This window comes from Equus caballus, chromosome X (genome assembly GCF_041296265.1).
Source record: "Equus caballus isolate H_3958 breed thoroughbred chromosome X, TB-T2T, whole genome shotgun sequence".
NCBI lineage: Eukaryota > Metazoa > Chordata > Mammalia > Perissodactyla > Equidae > Equus > Equus caballus.
In genome coordinates, this window is record NC_091715.1 from 112,221,068 (window position 1) to 112,241,043 (window position 19,976).

Here is a 19,976-nt window from a genome sequence, read left to right on the forward strand (position 1 = left end):
ATACATTGTCATATGGTGAGGTTGAGTTTAGAGTGAAGTTACGATCTGTTGGGTAGGGATATTCTTTTATGCATTTAACCAATATTTATTGAGTGCCTTTGCCATGCATTGATCTAAGCATTATGGATAAAATAGTGGAAAAATTAAAAAGGCAATAATGACCTACACAATGGATTTTATATTCTAGTAGTTATGGCAACAAAATTCTCCACATAATGGCAGTCAGGTGATACTTGTGCATTGGAAGCACAATTGGGAAAGTAATTTCTGAAAGTGAAACAAGTCAAGAAGAATACCCAAACCCTCAACACAGTCAACTTCCATGGAAGATACAATCTGAGGAGATTACAAGAAAATGTTGGACAGAAATGGACATTCATAACCATTTTTGCTTAGAAGAATTTCTTTGATTTCTTTAGTGCATGGTTTGAATTCTAATGATTGGTAGTTCCACTTCTGGCATGGCCAATAAGCTTCTATTGAACCAAACTTCCAGCAGATAATAACTATCAATACTAAATAAAATATGAAAACAACTACTTGAAGGTACTGGAGAAAAAACAAAACCAGAGAGATTCTGGATGGTCTCAAGACTTGGAAGAAGGGGCCAACACTGGTTGAGTTTCCAACTTTCATGACTTATAGCCTAAGTCTGTGCCATGTGAGGTGGCTAAAACTCAAAAAAAAAATCTTCATTTTTATAGGCCAAAGAAAGTGAGGACAGAGTTTGAGGAAATCTCAAACCTGGAAGGTGAGGGAACATCTGGGGAAAGGTAGAGATAGATGGAGGGAACCACAAATTCTGCTCTGGATAACTATAAATTCTTCCTAAACATTTAGCTGACCTCTGAACCATGCTTGTCTGGGGCATACTTCAAGCAGTCAAAGAAAGGATAAATGAGCCAAACTAACTTTTGAAGTGTAGCCCAAGAGACAGAGATAGCAGTTTGAGTCCAAACAAGCTAGTAACCATGAAAAACAAAAACACTAACACTTTCTAGAGAAATGTAACAGAATCCAACGTTTCAACATTGTAACAGTCACAATGTTTAGGTTGTAATCTAAATTTTCTTACTTTAAGAAAAAACAGGAAAATGTAACCCATTCACATACATATATATGCATGTGTGCACACACACACAAACTTTTCAACAGAGACCTATCCTATGAACACCCTGATGTTGAAATTCACACAGATTTTATCGCTACTATTATATTTATGTTCAATAACATAAAAGAAAATATGCTCATAATGATTGAAAATAGGAAATCTCAGAAGATAAATGAAAACAACAAAAATAATCAGATGGAAATTTGAGAGCTTAAAAACAATATGTAAAATTTTTTAAAATTCCATGAATAGGCTAAACACTGTAATGGAGATAGAGAAAATAGCCAATGTACTTGAAGATAAATCAATAGAAATTATCTGAAATCAAGATCAGAGAGAAAGATATATTTAGAAGGAAAAGAATACACTCTCAGGAACCTGTGAAACAATATAAAACATGCTGACATACATCTAATTGGAGACTTAGAGGGGAAAAGAGAAAGAATGGGACCAAAAACTATTTGAGAAGAAAAAAAGGCTGAAAATTCCTCAAATTTGGTGAAAACCATAAATTTATGGATTCATGAAGCTCAATAAATAACAAGTGGTATAAGTATGAATTAATGATTTATCTAAGAAAATTACATCATCCAAATATGCATCAATAACTCATATAGATTGAAACAGCACCAATGACAAAAATGAAAAAACTAAAATTGACCACCTCTAGGATAGAGACCTAAGGACACATTAAATCCTGGTAAAGGCTGGGGATGCAGCCAACTAAAACAGGGGTATTAAGGGATAGGACCCCAAAACCAAATAATAATCAGTTGTATAGATCTCTTGCTAATTAGAAATAAGGTTAACCTTAAAAGTAAGGTGGTTTGATCAGTGCTGCCTCATTATTGAGAAAGTTTTTTAGATCATGAAGCACCTGTTGATCAGTCTATATCTTGACATCCTTCAGCCCTTTCCTGAAGAAACCAAAAATATCCGAAGAAGGATATCGGTCATCCCAAATATTTCCATAGCCAGATATCTACTTTTTTTCTCTTACTTCTCCTTGAAAATAGCATTCTGCATTGGTTATTTTGTAAAGTAGAAATGTTACCAAGTTTGCACAGGAGCAGAGCCCAGTATCTAAGATAGTTTTCAGTAACAACTCCAACAGACTAGAATACAACATTATAAAACAATTCAATAAAGAGCTGATAAAAAAGAGTTGACTTTTTTTGCCGGATTCAGTTGCTAGATCTTGGCTATCAATGTCATTACAGAAACTTTAAACCTGGAATGATTCTCCAGTGTGCAAACTTTAGCACTATGGAACACCACTTGGATCTCAACTCTTTCATTAAGAACACCAATATTATTTGGAGCCAGCCCAGTGGCAGAGTTGTTAATTAAGTTCACGCACTCCCCTTCAGTGGCCTGGGGTTTGCAGGTTCAGATCCTAGGCATTGACCTACACACTGCTCATAAAGCCATGCTGTGGCAGTGTCCCACATATAAAATAGAGGAAGATTGGCACAGATGTTAGCTCAGGGACAATCTTTCTCAAGAAGAAAGAGGAAGATTCACAACAGATATTAGATCAGAGCCAATCTTCTTCACCAAAAAGAAAGAAAAGAACACCAATATTAAAAACAACTTATTTGAAGCATTCTGTCAATCTTGACACCAGCATAGTCAGAAGTAATGCCACACCAACAATCATCATCAAAATGGAATCAGGAATTTAACCAGTATCTGGAAAAGTGGAAACAAGAGTTTTTGCCATGTATTAATATTTACTTCTAGTACCCAACAAAATATTTAGCACATAGTAAGCAAATGAATAAGATAAGTTAAATTAAGGAATAAAGAATTTATGTGACAGAGAACACCAGTGTTCTGTCCTTCCACAAGAGCAACAGATGCCCTGGCAAAAATGGTCACTGTCAACTTTTATAGAACTCTGAAACCTGGGCAAAAATTTAAAACAAACAAGGGAAGGCTTGGTGAAGAAAGAAGCAACTGCTTTGTAGTAAGAGAACACTGTATCATTTTAAGTTGCCTGCCTACCATACCCTAATTTCCAGATCAGCAGCTGATTAGGGGATGACAGCTTGCCTGCCTGGTACTGGTTCTTAGTGCTAGAGGGAATAATATAGACCCTATTCTCAAAGAATTATGCTTCTCTTTTTATACTTCTCTGGTGGATCCCTGAAGTATAGGCACAAGGATATGCCTTTGTTTTACTTGACTCAGCATTCCTAGATCTAGACTGATGTTCTGGGTGGGGTTTGCCAGAAACATTTAAAAGTATAAGGATTATCTGCAGCAGACTGATACAAGAAACAACAGACCAGACAAGCAAGAGACAGGCTGAATGACCTGAGAAGGAAGAGGTTGTGCAAGGAGATATAATGGGAAATAAGACATTATTTTTAAGGCATCCATATATACCACAGAGTGAAGAAGGGCACACACATGCCCAGGGATGGATGCATGCTTATAAAAAGCCTGAGAAGACACTATTATTTCACCTATGCTTGAGCTGACCTTCAGCCTCTGAGCCTCTGTGCAAGCCTAAATTGAAAGCTAACACAAAGTTATAAACAGCCTCACTAATTGTTGAAGAGGAGTCCCCAAACAGAGCTGATCTGCAAAGACTAAGAATTTTTTTTCTTTCTTTGTGTATAAATGTCTAAGAAACCTCTACCACAACACTAGATGGCCAGTAAGCTGACATAACACTGATTTCAGTGGCTACACAAGATAGAGAAAACAGACTTTGTAAAAGTAGTTTAGAAAAATCACTAAATAGGCAAAGAAAATTAACTCACAAGTAGGAATAACTAACCACAGGAAGGGGGGAAATCTGATTTCCAGAGATGCCACATTATAATATTCAAAGTGTTCAAGTGTCACCAAAATTATGAGGAATGCAAAGAAACTGGAAAGTATGGCCTATTCATAGGAAAAAATAAATTAATAGAAAATGATCCTGAGGAAGCCCAGGCATCAAACTTACAAGACAAACATTTTAAATCAACTCTCTCAAATATGCTGAAATAGTCAAAGGAAACCATGAACAAAGAACAAAAGGAAACCAGGAGAACTCTGTCTCAATATAGAGAAAATATCAATAAAGGGATAGAAATTATAAAAATAAATCAAATAGAAATTTGGATACAACAACTGAAATAAAATTTCAGTACAGTAACTAAAATGAAAAATTCACTAGATTGATTCAACAGCGGAATTGAGCAGATGTAAGGAAGAATCAGGGAATTTGAAAATAGATCAATTGAGATTATCCAGAAAGAGAAAAGAATGAAGAAAAATGAACAGCACCTGAGAGACACATGAGACACAATCAAGTTTACTAATATACACATAATGAGAGTGCCAGAAGGATAGAGGGAATGAAAAGGGCAGAAAGAATAAAGAAATAATGGCCAAAAATTATCAACTTTGGGGAAAGACATGAGTCTACACATCTGATAAGCTCAATGAACTCCAAGCATAAATTACTCCAAGAGAGCCAAATCAAGACAAATTATGGTCAATATTGCTAGGGATCATTAACAAGATTAACAATGAATTTATCTTTAGAAACCATGGAAGCCTGTAGCCAGTAGGATGACATATTTATTTAAAGTTCTTAACCCAAAACAAAAAACCAAAAAATTCTTATCAACCAAGAATTCTATATATTGCAAAACCATCCTGATAAAAATGGAAGAAATTGAGATTTATTGCACAGTATAGTGAATATAGACAACAATATTGTACTATAATTGTCAAACTTGCTAAAGACCAGAACTTAATTATTCCAACTACTAAAAAGAAAGGATAATTATGTAACATGATAGAGGTGCTAATTATTGCTACAGTGGCAATCATATTACAATATATAAATGTATCAAATTAATATGATGTACACCTTAAACTTCCACAATGTTATATATCAAATATATTTCAATTTTTTTTAAATCCCTTGGTTAACAAAAACTGAGGAAATTCATTACTAGTACACTTGCTCTACAAAAAATGTTAAAGGGAGTCCATCAGGATGAAAGGAAAGGTGATTAGACAGTAACTCAAAGGCTTAAGAAGAAATATACAATAAAGGTAGCTACATGGGTAAATATAAAATCCAATATAAGTTTACTATTGATTTGTTATTCCTCTTTTGGTTTACTATCTTACATAAAAGGCAAATACATAAGACAATCCTTATAAATCTATGTTAACGAGCATGCAATGTATAAAGATGTAATTTGTGACAATAATAAATAAAGAGGAAGGAGATATAAATGAGCAAAAACTTTGTATACTATTGAAACTAAGTTTGCATTATTTAAAACGTAGTTGTTATAATGTTAGGTGATAATTTTAATTCCCAAGTTAACCTAAGGAAAAAACTAAAATAATATACAGAAAAAGAAACAAGAAATAAATCAAATGGTATCCTATGAAATCAGTTAATCACAAACAAAGGCAATAACAAAGGAATTTATCAGGAAAATGGCATGCATCAGATAGAAAACAAATAGTAAATGGTGTAAATAAGTTCTTTCTTAACTTCAATTACTTTAAAAGTGAATGAATTAAACTCTCCAGTTAAAGGGCAGAGATTGGGAGAATGGTTAAAAATGCATGATGTCAGAATGAATTTAAAAAATAAAAATCATGGGGCCGGCTCCATGGCCGAGTGGTTAAGTTTGTGCACTCTACTGTGGTGGCCCAGGGTTCGGATCCTGGGCACAAACATGGCACCGCTCATCAGGCCACGTTGAGGCGGCGTCCCACATCCCACAACTAGAAGGACCTGCAACTAAGATATACAACTGTGTACAGGGGGGGGTTTGGGGAGATAAAGCAAAAAAAAAAAGAAAGATTGGCAAGAGTTGTTAGCCCAGGTGCCAATCTTAAGAAGAAAAAATAAATAAATAAAAATCTTCATATATATGCTGTCAGTAACAGACTTATTTTAGATCCAAAGTCACAAATAGCTTGAAAGGAAAAGAAAAGAAAGGATATTCCATGCAAATAATAACCAAAACGAGGTGAAGTTGCTAAATTAGTATCAGGCAAAACAGAACTTAAGACAAAAATTGTTATGAGAGACAAAAAAGGGCATTATATATTGGGTAAAAGGGTCAAACCATCAAGAAGATATAAAAATTATGAATATATAGGCACCTAACAACAGAGACCAAAAAATATAGAAAGCAAAACTAACAGAAATGAAGGAGGAATAAACCAGATCTATAATACTACTTGGAGACATCAATACCCCATTTTAAATAATGGATAGAACAACTAGCCAGAAGATCAAAAAGAAAATAGAGGGCTTGAACAATACCATAAAGCAACTAACTCTAACAGACATATAGAACACCCCATCCAACAACAGCATAAAAAGCACTTTTCTCAAGTGCACATGGAACATTCTCTGGGATGGGCCAAATATTAGGTCTCAAAACAAGCATAAAAAATTTAAAATATTATCATTCAAAGTATATTTTCCACAATGGAATGAAATTAACAGTAGACTGAAAAACTCATAAATATGTGGAAATTAAACACCTCACTCAATATTAAACAACCAATGGATCAAAAAAGAAATTACAGATAAGATTAGAAAATATTTTGAGAAGAGTAAAATGAAAACTTAACAAAACTTATGGGACGGAGCTAAAGCAGTGCTCAGAGGGAAATTTATAGCTGTAAATGCCTACATTTAAAAAGAAAGGTCCAAAATCAATAACCTAACTTTAGATCTTAAGGAACTAGAAAAGAAGAATAAACTTAACCCAAGACGGCAAAAGAAAGGATATGGTATAGATTTAAATGGAGATAAATAAAATAGACAATAGAAAGAAACAAATACAATTAAGAAGGCCAAAAATTGGTTCTTTGAAAAGCCAACAAAGCTGATAAACCTTTAGCTAGAGTGATTAAGAAAAAAAGAGAGAAGGTACAAATTACTGAAATTTTAAATGAAAGTGGGAGAGGGCATAATTACTGACATTACAGAAGTTAAAAGGATTATAAAATTATACAGTGAGCACTTGTACTCCAACAAATCAGATAATCTAGATGCAATGGACAAATCCTTAAACACACAAACTACCAAAAGTAACTCAAGAAGAAATAGAGAATCTTATGAGACTTATAACAAGTAAAGATATTGAATCAGGAATCAAAAAAATCTTCCAACAAGGAAAGTCCAGGACCAGATGGCTTCACTGGCAAATTTTATGAAACCTTTAAAGAAGAATTAACATCAATTCTTTTCAAACTTCTTCAAAATAGAAGATGAGGGAACACTTTGTAACTCATTTTATGAGACCAGAATTATCCAGATAACAAATCCAGATAATGACATCACAAGAAAAGACATGTGGGCCGGCCTGGTGGTGCAGCGGTTAAGTTCGCACATTCTGGTTCTCGGCGGCCCTGGGTTCGCCAGTTCGGATCCCAGGTGTGGACATGGCACCGCTTGGTATGCCATGCTATGGTAGGCGTCCCACATAGAAAGTAGAGGAAGATGGGCACGATGTTAGCTCAGGGCCAGGCTTCCTCAGCAAAAAGAGGAGGACTGGCAATAGTTAGCTCAGGGCTAATCTTCCTTAAAAAAAAAAACAAAACAAGAGAAGACATGTATAGACCAACATCATTCATGAATATGGATGCAAAAATCCTCAACAAAGTACTAGCCAACTAAATTCAGCATCATATTATACACTGTGACCAAGTGGGATTTATTCCAGGAATGCAAGTATAGTTCAATATACAAAAATCAATGTAATGCATCACATTAATAAAATAAAGGTAAGAAAACCATGTGACCACTTCAATTGATGCAGAAAAACCATTTGAGAAAATTCATCACTCTTTCATGGCAAAAATACTCAACAAACTAAGAATGGAAGGAAACTTCCTCAACATGATAAAGGGCATTCATGAAAATCCCACAGCTAACACCCTGCTCAATAGTGAAAGAATGAAAGATTTCATTTTAAGATCAGAAAAAGACAGGATGTCTGCTCATACTACTTCCATTCAACATTGTACTGGGAAGTCTATCTAGAGCAATTAAGTAAGAAAGAAAATAAAAGGCAGAGGAAAATTAGAAAAGAAAAAATAACATTATTTCTCTTCACAGATGGACATGAACTTATATATAGAAAATCCTAAAGACCCCCCCCCACATACAAAAATAAATCTAATAAATCAATTCAGTGAAATTGCAGGATAGAAGATTAACACATGAAAATGAGTTCTAGTTTTATACACTAGCAGTGAGCAATCCATAAAGGAAATTAAGAAAACAAATCCATTTACAAGAGCATCAAAAATATCTCAAGTGATAAAAGCATCAGGCATAAAAAGGAATGAGGTACTGATAACATGCTACAAAATGGATGAACCTCAAAAACAGTATGCTAAGTGAAAGAAAAAGTGAAAAACGAAAGGTCACATATTGTATGACTTCACTTATATGAAATATACAGATTAGCTAAATCCATAGAGACAAAAAGCTGATTAGAGATTGTGAGGTATTGAGGAAGTGGAGAATGGGTAGTGACTGCTTGCTAATGGGTAGTGGTTTCCTTTGGGATGATGAAATGTTTTAGAACTAGAAAGAGGTGATAGTTGAATAATACTTTGAATGTACTAAGTGCCACTGGATTGTACACTTTAAAGTTATTAATTTTATGCTATGTAAATTTTACCTCAATAAAAAACAATGTACAGAACACTGAATGCATTATCATCATCATTGTCAGCATCATCATTACTGTGGAAAATAATGTTTCCCAAATTTCAGTCTTTAAAAAGCTTAGATTATGAGAGGAAAAATAAGTAGACTAAAATTGAAAACTATAGTCAGTATAACTTGGATAATATGTTCTTGTTTTCTCTCTGTTCTCTTTTAGATTATGTCTGGCCACTACCTAGATATTTGTGCCCCGTCTGGATTTCTTTGGATGTTTTATTTTCTACAGCGTCCATCATGCACCTCTGCGCTATCTCGCTGGATCGGTATGTAGCAATACGTAATCCTATTGAGCATAGCCGTTTCAATTCGCGGACTAAGGCCATCATGAAGATTGCTATAGTTTGGGCAATTTCTATAGGTAATTAACTTTCTTGGCCATTAGAATTGCAGCGGCTATGCTCAATACTTTCGGATTATGTACTGTGAACAACGTACAGACGTCGACTGGTAACATTTGCGTTTAATCGGGATTCTTCTATTTAATAATTATTCTTAACCTATTTATCTGATATTTAGGTTAACAATAATGAAATAAATGTAATGTGTATGAATACGTAAATGCTAAGTTTCCATTTATGCTGCTAAATTATTTTATGCATTGATATGCCAATGAATTCTGCAACACAGACACAAGATCTTTGAGAAATTTAAGACGATTTGAAGATGACAAAGATATATGGCAAAGTCCAAAATTTGAAAATAAAGCATTTAAATCTTAAGGAACATAAATATATTCCAGAATATTAATCTTAACGTTTTTATTCTAATTCCATATATTCTTCAGTTGAAAAAGTAATAGTTCAATACAAATCTTCATGAAGTAAACGTATCTAAATTTATACTTTTAATCAATCTAAAATATACTATCTCTCCTCTGTTTTTAAATATCTTCTTGGATTCTGGTTATATAAAAAGGAGAAAAATCTATTGGTTTCTTTAAAGATTTGGAAGAGGTTGAAGGGAAAGAAATGATCATCTTATTGTATATTTGAGATATTCATAAATGCCATAACAACACTAATATTCAAGTCATAAAACTTAACCCATTAAAATATAAGGGCTTTTACAATTCTTTTTTTCCTTTTTTTTCTCTTCCAGTTGGAACTTGCATTTAGTGTCTCATTAAATTATTTTTCTTCAAAGTTATGTTTCTGTAAAAGATTTTGGTAAAGTTTACAAGATCAAGACCTCTATGCAATCTTCACTGATATCATCTAAAGATTTTGACGCTAGGTTTATTGATAAAATAAGTTTTTAAGATTGTTCTATTATAGGTGAAGATAGATTAGATAGAGAGAGAGAGAGAGACAGAGAGAGAGATACACATCTTTGGATTAAAAGCAATGAAACTTCTCCCAGAAAAAAGGTGAATTTATATACATAATTCGACATACATATGCAAATGCTCACAGATTTTACCCCTTCCACCTAGAAGAGCTCATCTAAAAAGATACCCGTTCTTATGGTGCTCACAAAGGAAATACACTGCTAAATTAAATTAGACTATTAGAGGCATCAGCTTCTAATAATGACAGTAATTTTCAATGACTCGTGCTTAAGACAACTAAAAATATGGAAACAATTCTATAAGCATTGAGAAGATAATAAGTGAGAGATCCAGAAAAAGACAGGAATTCAGGAAAAATGAGTATGACTTTGAGGTCACTTTTGCCAATGAAGCATGTGCTAACGTGAAGATGTGACTGACAGATTAAGAAGCTCGTTTTACAGTGTCAAGAGCAAAGGAGGATCAAAGCTGGAATACAAAGCCTGGCAAGGGTCAACCAACTGACTTACTTTTGCATCCCAAAGGCCTGTACACTAGAAATAAGGATAGACCAGAATTAAACCACCCTTGACCAGGAATTCAGGCCTGCTTCAAGTCACCTATGTAACCAAGAAAAATCTTGAGCCTAGAAATTAGGTTAAGGAAATTTCAAATTCTTCATGTTTCCAAATTTTTTGGTATAAGAAAAAAATTATCTTCTTAGGCTCAAATTACTTCTTTCAATAATTTTCAATTCTAGTAACTGGAATGTAATGATAAAAAGACACATGAAGAGACAAGACAACATGAACCAGATCTAACACAATAAAGGATAATACACGTGAACCCACAGACACTCAAGACAGTTGAATTACCAGACACAGACTTTAAATAACTATTTGTAATGTGCACGTGGAAAGTACAAGCTGAACTTAAATATTTCATCGAAAAATTGCAAACTATAAAAAGTGACATTTAACACTTGAGAAACAACTAGAAAATCTGGAGCTTATACACAACATGAAAACTTCAGAACTCCAAGACAGATAAGACATGGCTAAACAGAGCATTACTCGAGGTCAGTTAGAAGAAACTGATGAATGAAGCAAGAAAAATTGGAAGGATGGAAAAGAGAGAAGACAGAATAAGAGGATAATAGACATACAGTATAACATGAGAAGAGTTCCACAGAGGAGAAAAGAATGGCAGAAAAGTAGTATTTGAACAGAACGATTGTGTTGCTGTATTAATAATCTGTCAGAATAGACTTTTCAGCAAAAAAATTATTTTAAAGAAAAGATTACTTGATAATAAAGATTTAATTCAACTGGAATATATAGCATAATGAACTTGCTTGTATATAATATTATGGCTTCAACATTACTAAATCAAAAATGGACAGAACTATAAAAATTGATGAAAGACACTGATTCCCACATTTAAAGAACTCACCAGGTCTCAAGCAGAATGAATAAAAGGGAATCAATATTTAGAACCATCATAGTGACATTGCAGAAAAAAATGTATCAGCTTTAAAGAAAAAAAAATAAAGAGATCAACTTCAATAGAGAAACGATAAGATGGATGAATGCCTTCTCAACAGCAACAATGAAAACTAGAAGATGTTGAAATGGTAGTGTCAATGTGCTGATAAAAAGTGAATGCTAAATTAGAATCATATACTCAGCAAAATTATACCTCAAGAATCTAAGTGCAATACAGAAATTAGCAGACAAGCAAAAACTAAGAGAACACGACAAAAGCAGACTCCTACTTAAAGAAATACTGAAGAGTGTTCTTAAAACAAATGAAAATGACCACAGATGGAAAGTTGGAGATGCAGGAAGCAATTCAGAGCAATGAAAATGGTAAATGTGTGGTTAAATATAAACAAACATGGAATGTGTAAAACAATAATAATGTCTTCTGGAGCTCAGAATATTTATGGAACTAAAATGTGCAAAACAATAGCATATAGGTAAAGAGGATTGAAAGTAAACTTTCCTCATTGCCCAGGAGAAAGATAAAAATGATATTTAATATTAAGCTTTGATGAATACAGTATAACTTGCTGTACATTCAAGAGTAATCACTAATAGAAAATGAATGTTTAACTTCCAAATTTACAGAGGAATATTATAGAATAATAAGATAAGTCCAAAAGAAGGCAATAAAAGATAGAAAAAGGAACACAGATCAGGTGGGAAATTATAAAACACATACTAAGACGGCATAATTAAAACCAAATACATTGATAATTATATTAATTGAAAATGGGACTGAATATTCTAAGACTGTCAGGATTTGAAAAAGCAATCCAACTATGGGTTTATAAGAGGCATACATAAATCATAAAGGAATCAAGGGATAAAAAAGGTACTTTACACAAACACTAACCAGCAGAAAGATTGTGTAGCTATATTAATAATCTGTCAGAATAGACTTTTCGGTGAAAAATTATTTTAAAGAAAGGTTACTTGATAATGAAGAAAGATTTAATTCATCTGGAAGACATAATGAATTTGCCTGTATATAATAGTATACACTCAACATTACTAAATCAAAAATGGACAGAACTATAGAAACAGATAGACAAATCTACAATCATGCTATATAATTTTAACACACCTTTATCAGTGATTGTATAATGAGAATGAACAAAGCTTAACTCATTGACAAGTGAAAAATACATATTCCCATTATTTGCACAAAAATTATTTATCAAAATTGACCTTATATTTGGCCATAAATTAATTCTCAATAAATTTCAAAGTGCTGAAATCATAAAGTGTATATTCTTTTTCTGAAATTCAAATGAAATAGAAATATTTACAAAAAAGTAATTAGAAAATTTCTATATATTTTGAAATTAAGAAATTATTTCCCAACAAATTATTACCCAATGGATTTAGAATCCACTAATGATTCTTCCTTGGACCATTTATTAATATGTGATTGTACAATGATAATTTTTCTTACTTTATCATTCTTTCTTCCTTTATTAGTTGACATTATACAGTAAGGAAGGGTTTCACTCCCACTATTTATTTATTCATATTGGTAAAGATTCCTGAATTCTGTTGTAATCAATGCAACAATTAATTACTGCCCTTAATTATTTTGATGCTCAAATTGTCCTAGAGTTGTCCAGTGAGAACTCCTTTTGATATGTCCCATGGAGCACTCTCTTACTTTCTGGCAAGAATTAGGCCAGGTTCACCTTCTACTTTCCATACCCCCATTTTGAAATCAGTCATTCATACAAGGAACCCCTCCTGTTCTTTTTAGTGGTCAGTTGTTTTATACACCAAGGTATGGAATCTAGGTATGCTCACTGCTACTAGGATATCATTGCTTCTATATATCTATGCCTTTAATCTCAGTCCGGTAACACAGGGTTCTTCTGCTACTTTCCCAATTCATTATTATTTCTCATTTTTCTCACAGTGTGTAGCCTGGTCCCCAAAAGCAACAATATATTTATTTGGTTATTATTTATGTTTTCTAAATCCTACAATACAACAAATTCATTTCAGAATCGCTATCCTCATACCACTACAATAAATAAAATGCTATGTTTAAAATTTTATTATAATTTTTTTTTGTCCTTAGAATGTTTCCCTTCAAGGGTATATAGTCAAGGCATTGTATTCAAAATGCTAGCATTAGTTTGAAACTTTCTTCTGTGTTATTCTGTTACCAATTTTTGACAGTTAGAAACTTTTATGGTTTCTGTACGTATTCAATATTGATTTACCCAACCTTGTTGACTTTATTTTTTAATATGTAAAATGTTAACATGATGTTCCAAAAGTCAAAACTATGCAAATAGTATACTCAGAGAAATGTCACTTCTTCTTCTATCCCTTGGGTAACCCATTCACTAATTTCTGAAGTATACTTTTGAAGTTTATTTTTGAAAAAAATTATATATTGTTGTTTCTCCTTTCTTAGATAAAAGATGAAATACTACATGCATGTTAATGCTTTGCTGTTCTTTACTCAATAATATGTCCTAGGAATCAATCTGTATCACTTCATAGCAAGATGGTAGATGTAAACCCAAATATCATGTAAATGGCCTCAACGCTCCATTTAAAGCCAAATTTCTTCTGTATTTTACACACGCTAGTACTGCGTTGTGTAGATATATATATCATAATTTATTTAACCAATCTCCTATGTAGTATGAGCATTTGTTTCTAATATTTGTAATTACCAATAATTCCATCAGAAATAATCATGTGCTTCTCTCTCTCTCTCTGTTTCACTCTGTGTGTGTGTGTTTCATACTTTTGGAAGTTTAATTTCAGCAAAAATTCCTAGATATGGAGTTGATTTATCAAGGGGTAAATATATATATACATTTAGTTAGGGGTTGATCCATTTTTTATTCCCACCAGCAATGCAAGAGAGCTTGTTTCCCCAAAGCCTAGCTAAAAAAGTGTATTTTAAAACTGTTAAAATTTTGCTAATCCAATAGGTGATACATGTTATCTCAGGGTTTTTTTGCTTTTTAATTATTTTATTGACATATTGATTTATAACATTATGTAAATTTGAGGTACATTATTATATTTCAGCTTCTGTATAGACTACATCATGTTCATCACCAAAAGTCCACTTTCAATCTGCCACCATATGTATATGCCCCTTTACCCCTTTCACCTTCCCCCAACCCACATCCTCTCTGGTAAATACCAATCTGTTCTCCTTATCTATGTGTTCGTTTGTTTGTTTGTTTGTTTTCCACATATGAGTGAAATCACAGGGTATTTGTCTTTCTCTGTCTGACTTATTTCGCCTGGCATAAATACCCTCAAGGTCCACCCAAGTTATCACAAATGACACAATTCTGTATTTTTATGGCTAAGTAGTATTCCATTGTATATATACACCACATCTTCTTTATCCACTCATCTGATGATGGGCACTTGCATTGCTACCCAGTCTTGGCTAATGTGAATAATGCAGCAATGAACATAGTGGTTCATATAGCTTTTCAAATTAGTGTTTTCATGTTCTTTGGATAAATACCCAGTACTGGGATAGCTGGATCATATGGTATTTCTATTATTTTTTTTGAAAATTCTCCATACTGTTTTCCATAGTGGCTGCATCAGTTTGCATTCCCACCAGCAGTGTATGAGGGTTCCCTTTTCTCCACATCCTCTCCAACACTTGTTATTTCTTGTCTTTTTAATAATAGCCATTCTGATGGATGTGAGGTAATATCTCATTGTAGTTTTGATTTACTTCTCCCTAATAATTAGTGATATTGGACATCTTTTCATGTGCCTGTTGGCCTTCTGTATATCTTCTTTGGAAAAATGTTCCTATCTTCTGCCTATGTTTTGATCAGGCTGTTCATTTTTTTGTCATTGAGTTGTGCAAATTCTTTATATATTTTGGAAATTAACCCCTTGATGGATATGTGATTTGCAAATATTTTCTCCCAGTTTGTGGGTTGTCTTTTCTTTTGGTTGATGGTTTCCTTTGCTGTGCAGAAGCTTTTTTGTTTGATGTAGTCTCATTTGTTATTTTTCCCTTTGTTTCCCTTACCTGAGGAGACATGGTATTCAAAAAAATACTGCTAAGACCAATGTCAAGGAACATACTGCCTATGTTTTCTTCTAGGAGTTTTATGGTTTCTGGTCTTACATTCAAGTCTTTAATCCATTTTGTGTTAATTTTTGCATATGATATAGGACAATGATCTACTCTCATTCTTTTGTATGTGTCTGTCTAGTTTTCCCAACACCATTTATTGAAGAGAATTTCTTTTCTCCATTGTATATTCTTGGCTGATTTTTCAAAGATTGGCTGTCCATAGATGTGTAGTTTTATTTCTGGGCTTTCAATTCTCTTCCATTGATCCACGTGTGGGTTTTTGTTCCAGGACCATGCTGTTTTGATTACTATAGCTTTATAGTATATTTAGAAGTCAGGGATTGTGATGCCTCCAGCTTTGTTCTTTTTCTCAGGATTGCTTTGGCTATTCAGGGTCTTTTGTTGTTTCATATAAATTTTAGGATTCTTTGTTCCATTTCCATGAAGAATGTCATTGGGGTACTGATTGGGATTGCATTGAATCTGTAGATTGGTTTAGGTAATATGGACGTTTTAACTATGTTTATTCTTCCAATCCATGAATATGGAATATCTTTCCATTTCTTTACATCATCATCAATTTATTTCAATAATGTCTTTTATCTATATATGTTTTCAGTGTATAGGTCTTTCACTTCCTTGGTTAAATTTATTCCTAGATATTTTATTCTTTTTGTTGCAATTATAAATGGGATTGTATTCTTGAATTCTCTTTCTGCCAGTTCAATATTCGTGTGTAGAAATGCAACTGATTTTTGTATGTTTATTTTGTACCCTGAGGCTTAACTGTATTCATTAATTATATCTGATATTTTTTGATGGATTCTTTAGGGTTTTCTATATATAGGATCAGATCATCCACAAATAGTGATGGTTTTACTTCTTCTTTTCTAATTTGAATTCCTTTTATTTGTTTTTCTTCCCTAAGTCCTCTGGCTAAAACTTCCAGTACTATGTTGAATAAGAGTGGCAAGAGTGGGCATCCTTGTCTTGTTCCTGTTCCTAGATGAATACCTTTTAATTTTTCACTGTTGAATATGATGTTGGCTGTGGGTTTGTCATATATGGTCTTTATTATGTTGACGTACTTCACTTTAATACCCATTTTATTGACAGTTTTTATCATAAAGGGATGTTGGATCTTGTCAAAAGCTTTCTCTGCATCTATTGAGATGATCACATGATTTTTATTCTTCATTTTGTTAATGTGGTGTATCACATTGACTGACTTGTGGATGTTGAAACTTCCCTGTATCCCTGGAGTAAATCTTACTTGATCATAATGTGCGATCATTTTAATCTATTATTATATTCAATTTGCTAATATTTTATTGAGGATTTTTGCATCTAAGTTCATCAGCAATATTGGCCTGTAATTTTCCTTCTTTGTGTTGTTCTTTCTGGTTTTGATATCAGGGTAATGCTGGCTTCATAGAATGAATTAGGAAGCATTCCATCTTCTTCAATTTTTCAGAAGTGTTTGAGAAGGATCAATTTTCTTTGAAAGTTCAGTAGAATTCACAAGAGAAGCCATCTGGTCCTGGACTTCTGTCTTTTGATTACTGTTTCAATCTCTTTACTTGTGATTGGTCTACTCAAATTTCTATTTTTTCTTGATTGAGGTTTGGGAGATTGTATAATGCTAAGAATTTATCCATTTCTTCTAGGTTATCCAGTTTGTTGGTGCATACCTTTTCATAGTATTCTCTTATAACCATTTGTATTCCTGTGGTATCCTTTGTAGTTTCTCCTCTTTCATTTCTGATTTTATTTGAGCCTTCTCTCTTTTTTCCTTGGTGAGTCTGGGTAAGGGTTTGTCAATTTTGTTTATCTTTTCAAACAATCAGCTCTTAGTTTCACTGATCTTTTCTATTGGTTTTTTTAGTCTCTGTTTAATTTTTTTCCCTCTGATATTTATTCCCCCTTCTACTGACTTTGGGCTTGCTTGTTCTTCTTTTTTTCTGGTGCTTTTGGGTATAGTGCTAGATTGTTTATTTGAGGTTTTTTTTTTTTTTTTCTTTTTGAGGTATGCATGTATTACTATAAACTTCCCTCTTATTACCACTTTTGCTTCATCCTATATGTTTTGATATGTTGTGTTTTCATTTTCATTTGTCTCCAGGTATATTTTATTTCTCCTTTGATTTCTTTACTGATTCCATAGTTGTTCAGTAGCATGTTTTTAAGTCTCCACATATTTTTTACTTCTCCAGCTTTCCTCTTACAGTTGATTTCTAGTTTCACGCCAGTGTGGTTGGAAAAGATACTTAATGTGGTCTCAATCTACTCAAATTTATTGAGGCTTGTTAGTTTTCCAAACATATGATCTGTCTTTAAGAATGCTCCATGTGCAATTGAGAAGAATGTGTATTCTGCTGCTTTTGGATCGAATGTTCTATGTATATCCATGGAATGTTCTATATACATCTATTAAGTCCACATGGTCTAGTGTTTCATTCAAGCCCGATGTTTCCTTGTTGACTTTCTGTCTAGACAATCTCTCCATTGATGTAAGTGGGGTTTTAGAGTCCCCTACTATTATTGTGTTGCTGTCAATTTCTCCCTTTAGATCTGTTAATAGTTGCTTTATATACTTTGGTGTTCCAGTTTTAGGTGCATACATATTAACAAATGTTATGTCTTCTTGGTGGAATGTCCCTTTTATCGTTATATAATGACCATCTTTTTTTCTTAACTATTTTGACTTGAAGTCTGGTTTAGGGGCCAGCCCAGTGGTGAAGCAAAGTTCACACATTCTGCTTTGGCAGCCCAGGGTTCACCAGTTTGGATCCCAGGTGCAGACCTACGCACGGCTTGTCAAGTCATGCTGTGACAGGCGTCCCACATATAAAGTAGATTAAGAGGGGCACAGATGTTAGCTCAGGGCTAATCTTCCTAAAAAAAAAAAAGTCTGGTTTATATGATATAAGTATGGCTACACCCACTATCTTTTGGTTGCCATTTTCTTGGAGTATCATCTTTCATCCCTTCATTCTCAGCTTATGTTTATCTTTAGAGCTGAGATGTCTTTCCTGCAGGCAGCATGTTGTTGGGTCTTGTTGTTTAACCATTCCAGTCAATCGGTATCTTTTGATTGGTGAATTCAACCCATTTGCATTTAGAGTTATTATTGATATATGAGGGCTTAATATTGCTATTTTACCTTTTGTTTTCCAGTTGTTCTATATTTCCATTGTTTCTTTTTTCTTAGTATTTCTGTCTACCATTTCAGTTTGGTGGTTTTCTGTGATTTTTTTTTTCAGTTTTCTCTTTATTTATAACTTGTGAGTCTGCTCTGATTTTCTATTTTGTAGTTACCATGAGGTTTGTATAAAAGATCTCATAGATGAGATAGTCCTTTTTTGACTGATAGCATCTTATCTCCATAAGCCTACACAAGTTCTGTCCTTTTCCTCTCCCCTTTCTGTATTATTGTTGTCACAAATTATTCTTTTTTGTGTTGTGAGTTAGTAACCAAATTGAGGTAGCTATAGTTATTTTTTATGGTTTATTTCCCTTTAGCCTTTATGTTATATTAAGTTTTTACTAACCTATTCTGATATAGAATTACAATTTTCTGATTGTATCTATTTATCACTTTGCTCAAAACTTTGTAAACCTTTGCTTTTTTGTTTCAGGTATGAGGGCTCCTTTCAACATTTCCTGTAAGGCAGGTCTAGTAGCAATGAATTCCCTCAGCTTTTGTTTGTCTGAAGGATAACTTTCCAGGCTAGAATATTCTTGACTAATAGTTTTTGTATTTCAGTATTTTAAATATATCATTCCACTCTCTCCTAGTTTGTAGAGTTTCTGCTGAAAAATCTGCTGAAAGCCTGATGGGGTTTCCTTTGTAAGTTATTTTCTTCTCTCTGGCTGCCCTTAATATTCTTTCTTTGTCATTGACTTTTGACAGTTTTAATATTTATGCCTCAGAGAAGGTCTTTTTGCATTGAGATAATTAGGAGTTATTAGCATCATGCACTTGCATATCCAGTTCCCTCCCCAGGTTTGGGAAGTTCTCAGCTATTGTTTCTTTGTATAAGCTTTCTTCTCCTTTCTCCCTCTCTTCTCCTTCTGGGATACCTATTATCTTTATGTTACTTTTCCTAATGGAATCAGATATTTCTCATAGAATTTCTTCATTTAAAAAAAAATTCTTAATTCTCTCTCTTCTTCCACCTCAATCACTTCTCGATTTCTATCTTTGAGCTCCATATGGTCTCTATATTGTCTGCTCTATTTTTAATGCTTTGTACTTTATTTTT

General features: G+C 33.3%; 1 protein-coding gene across 1 annotated transcript in view; it reads left to right on the forward strand.

Annotated features, from left to right (window-relative positions):
• HTR2C (5-hydroxytryptamine receptor 2C) overlaps positions 1-19,976 on the forward strand; it is a 307,873-nt gene that overhangs the window by 227,721 nt on the left and 60,176 nt on the right. Inside the window, exon 5 of the mRNA XM_001488512.4 lies at positions 8,992-9,192. Coding sequence (XP_001488562.1) covers positions 8,992-9,192 — 201 coding nt within the window. The remainder of the gene's footprint in view (positions 1-8,991; positions 9,193-19,976) is intronic.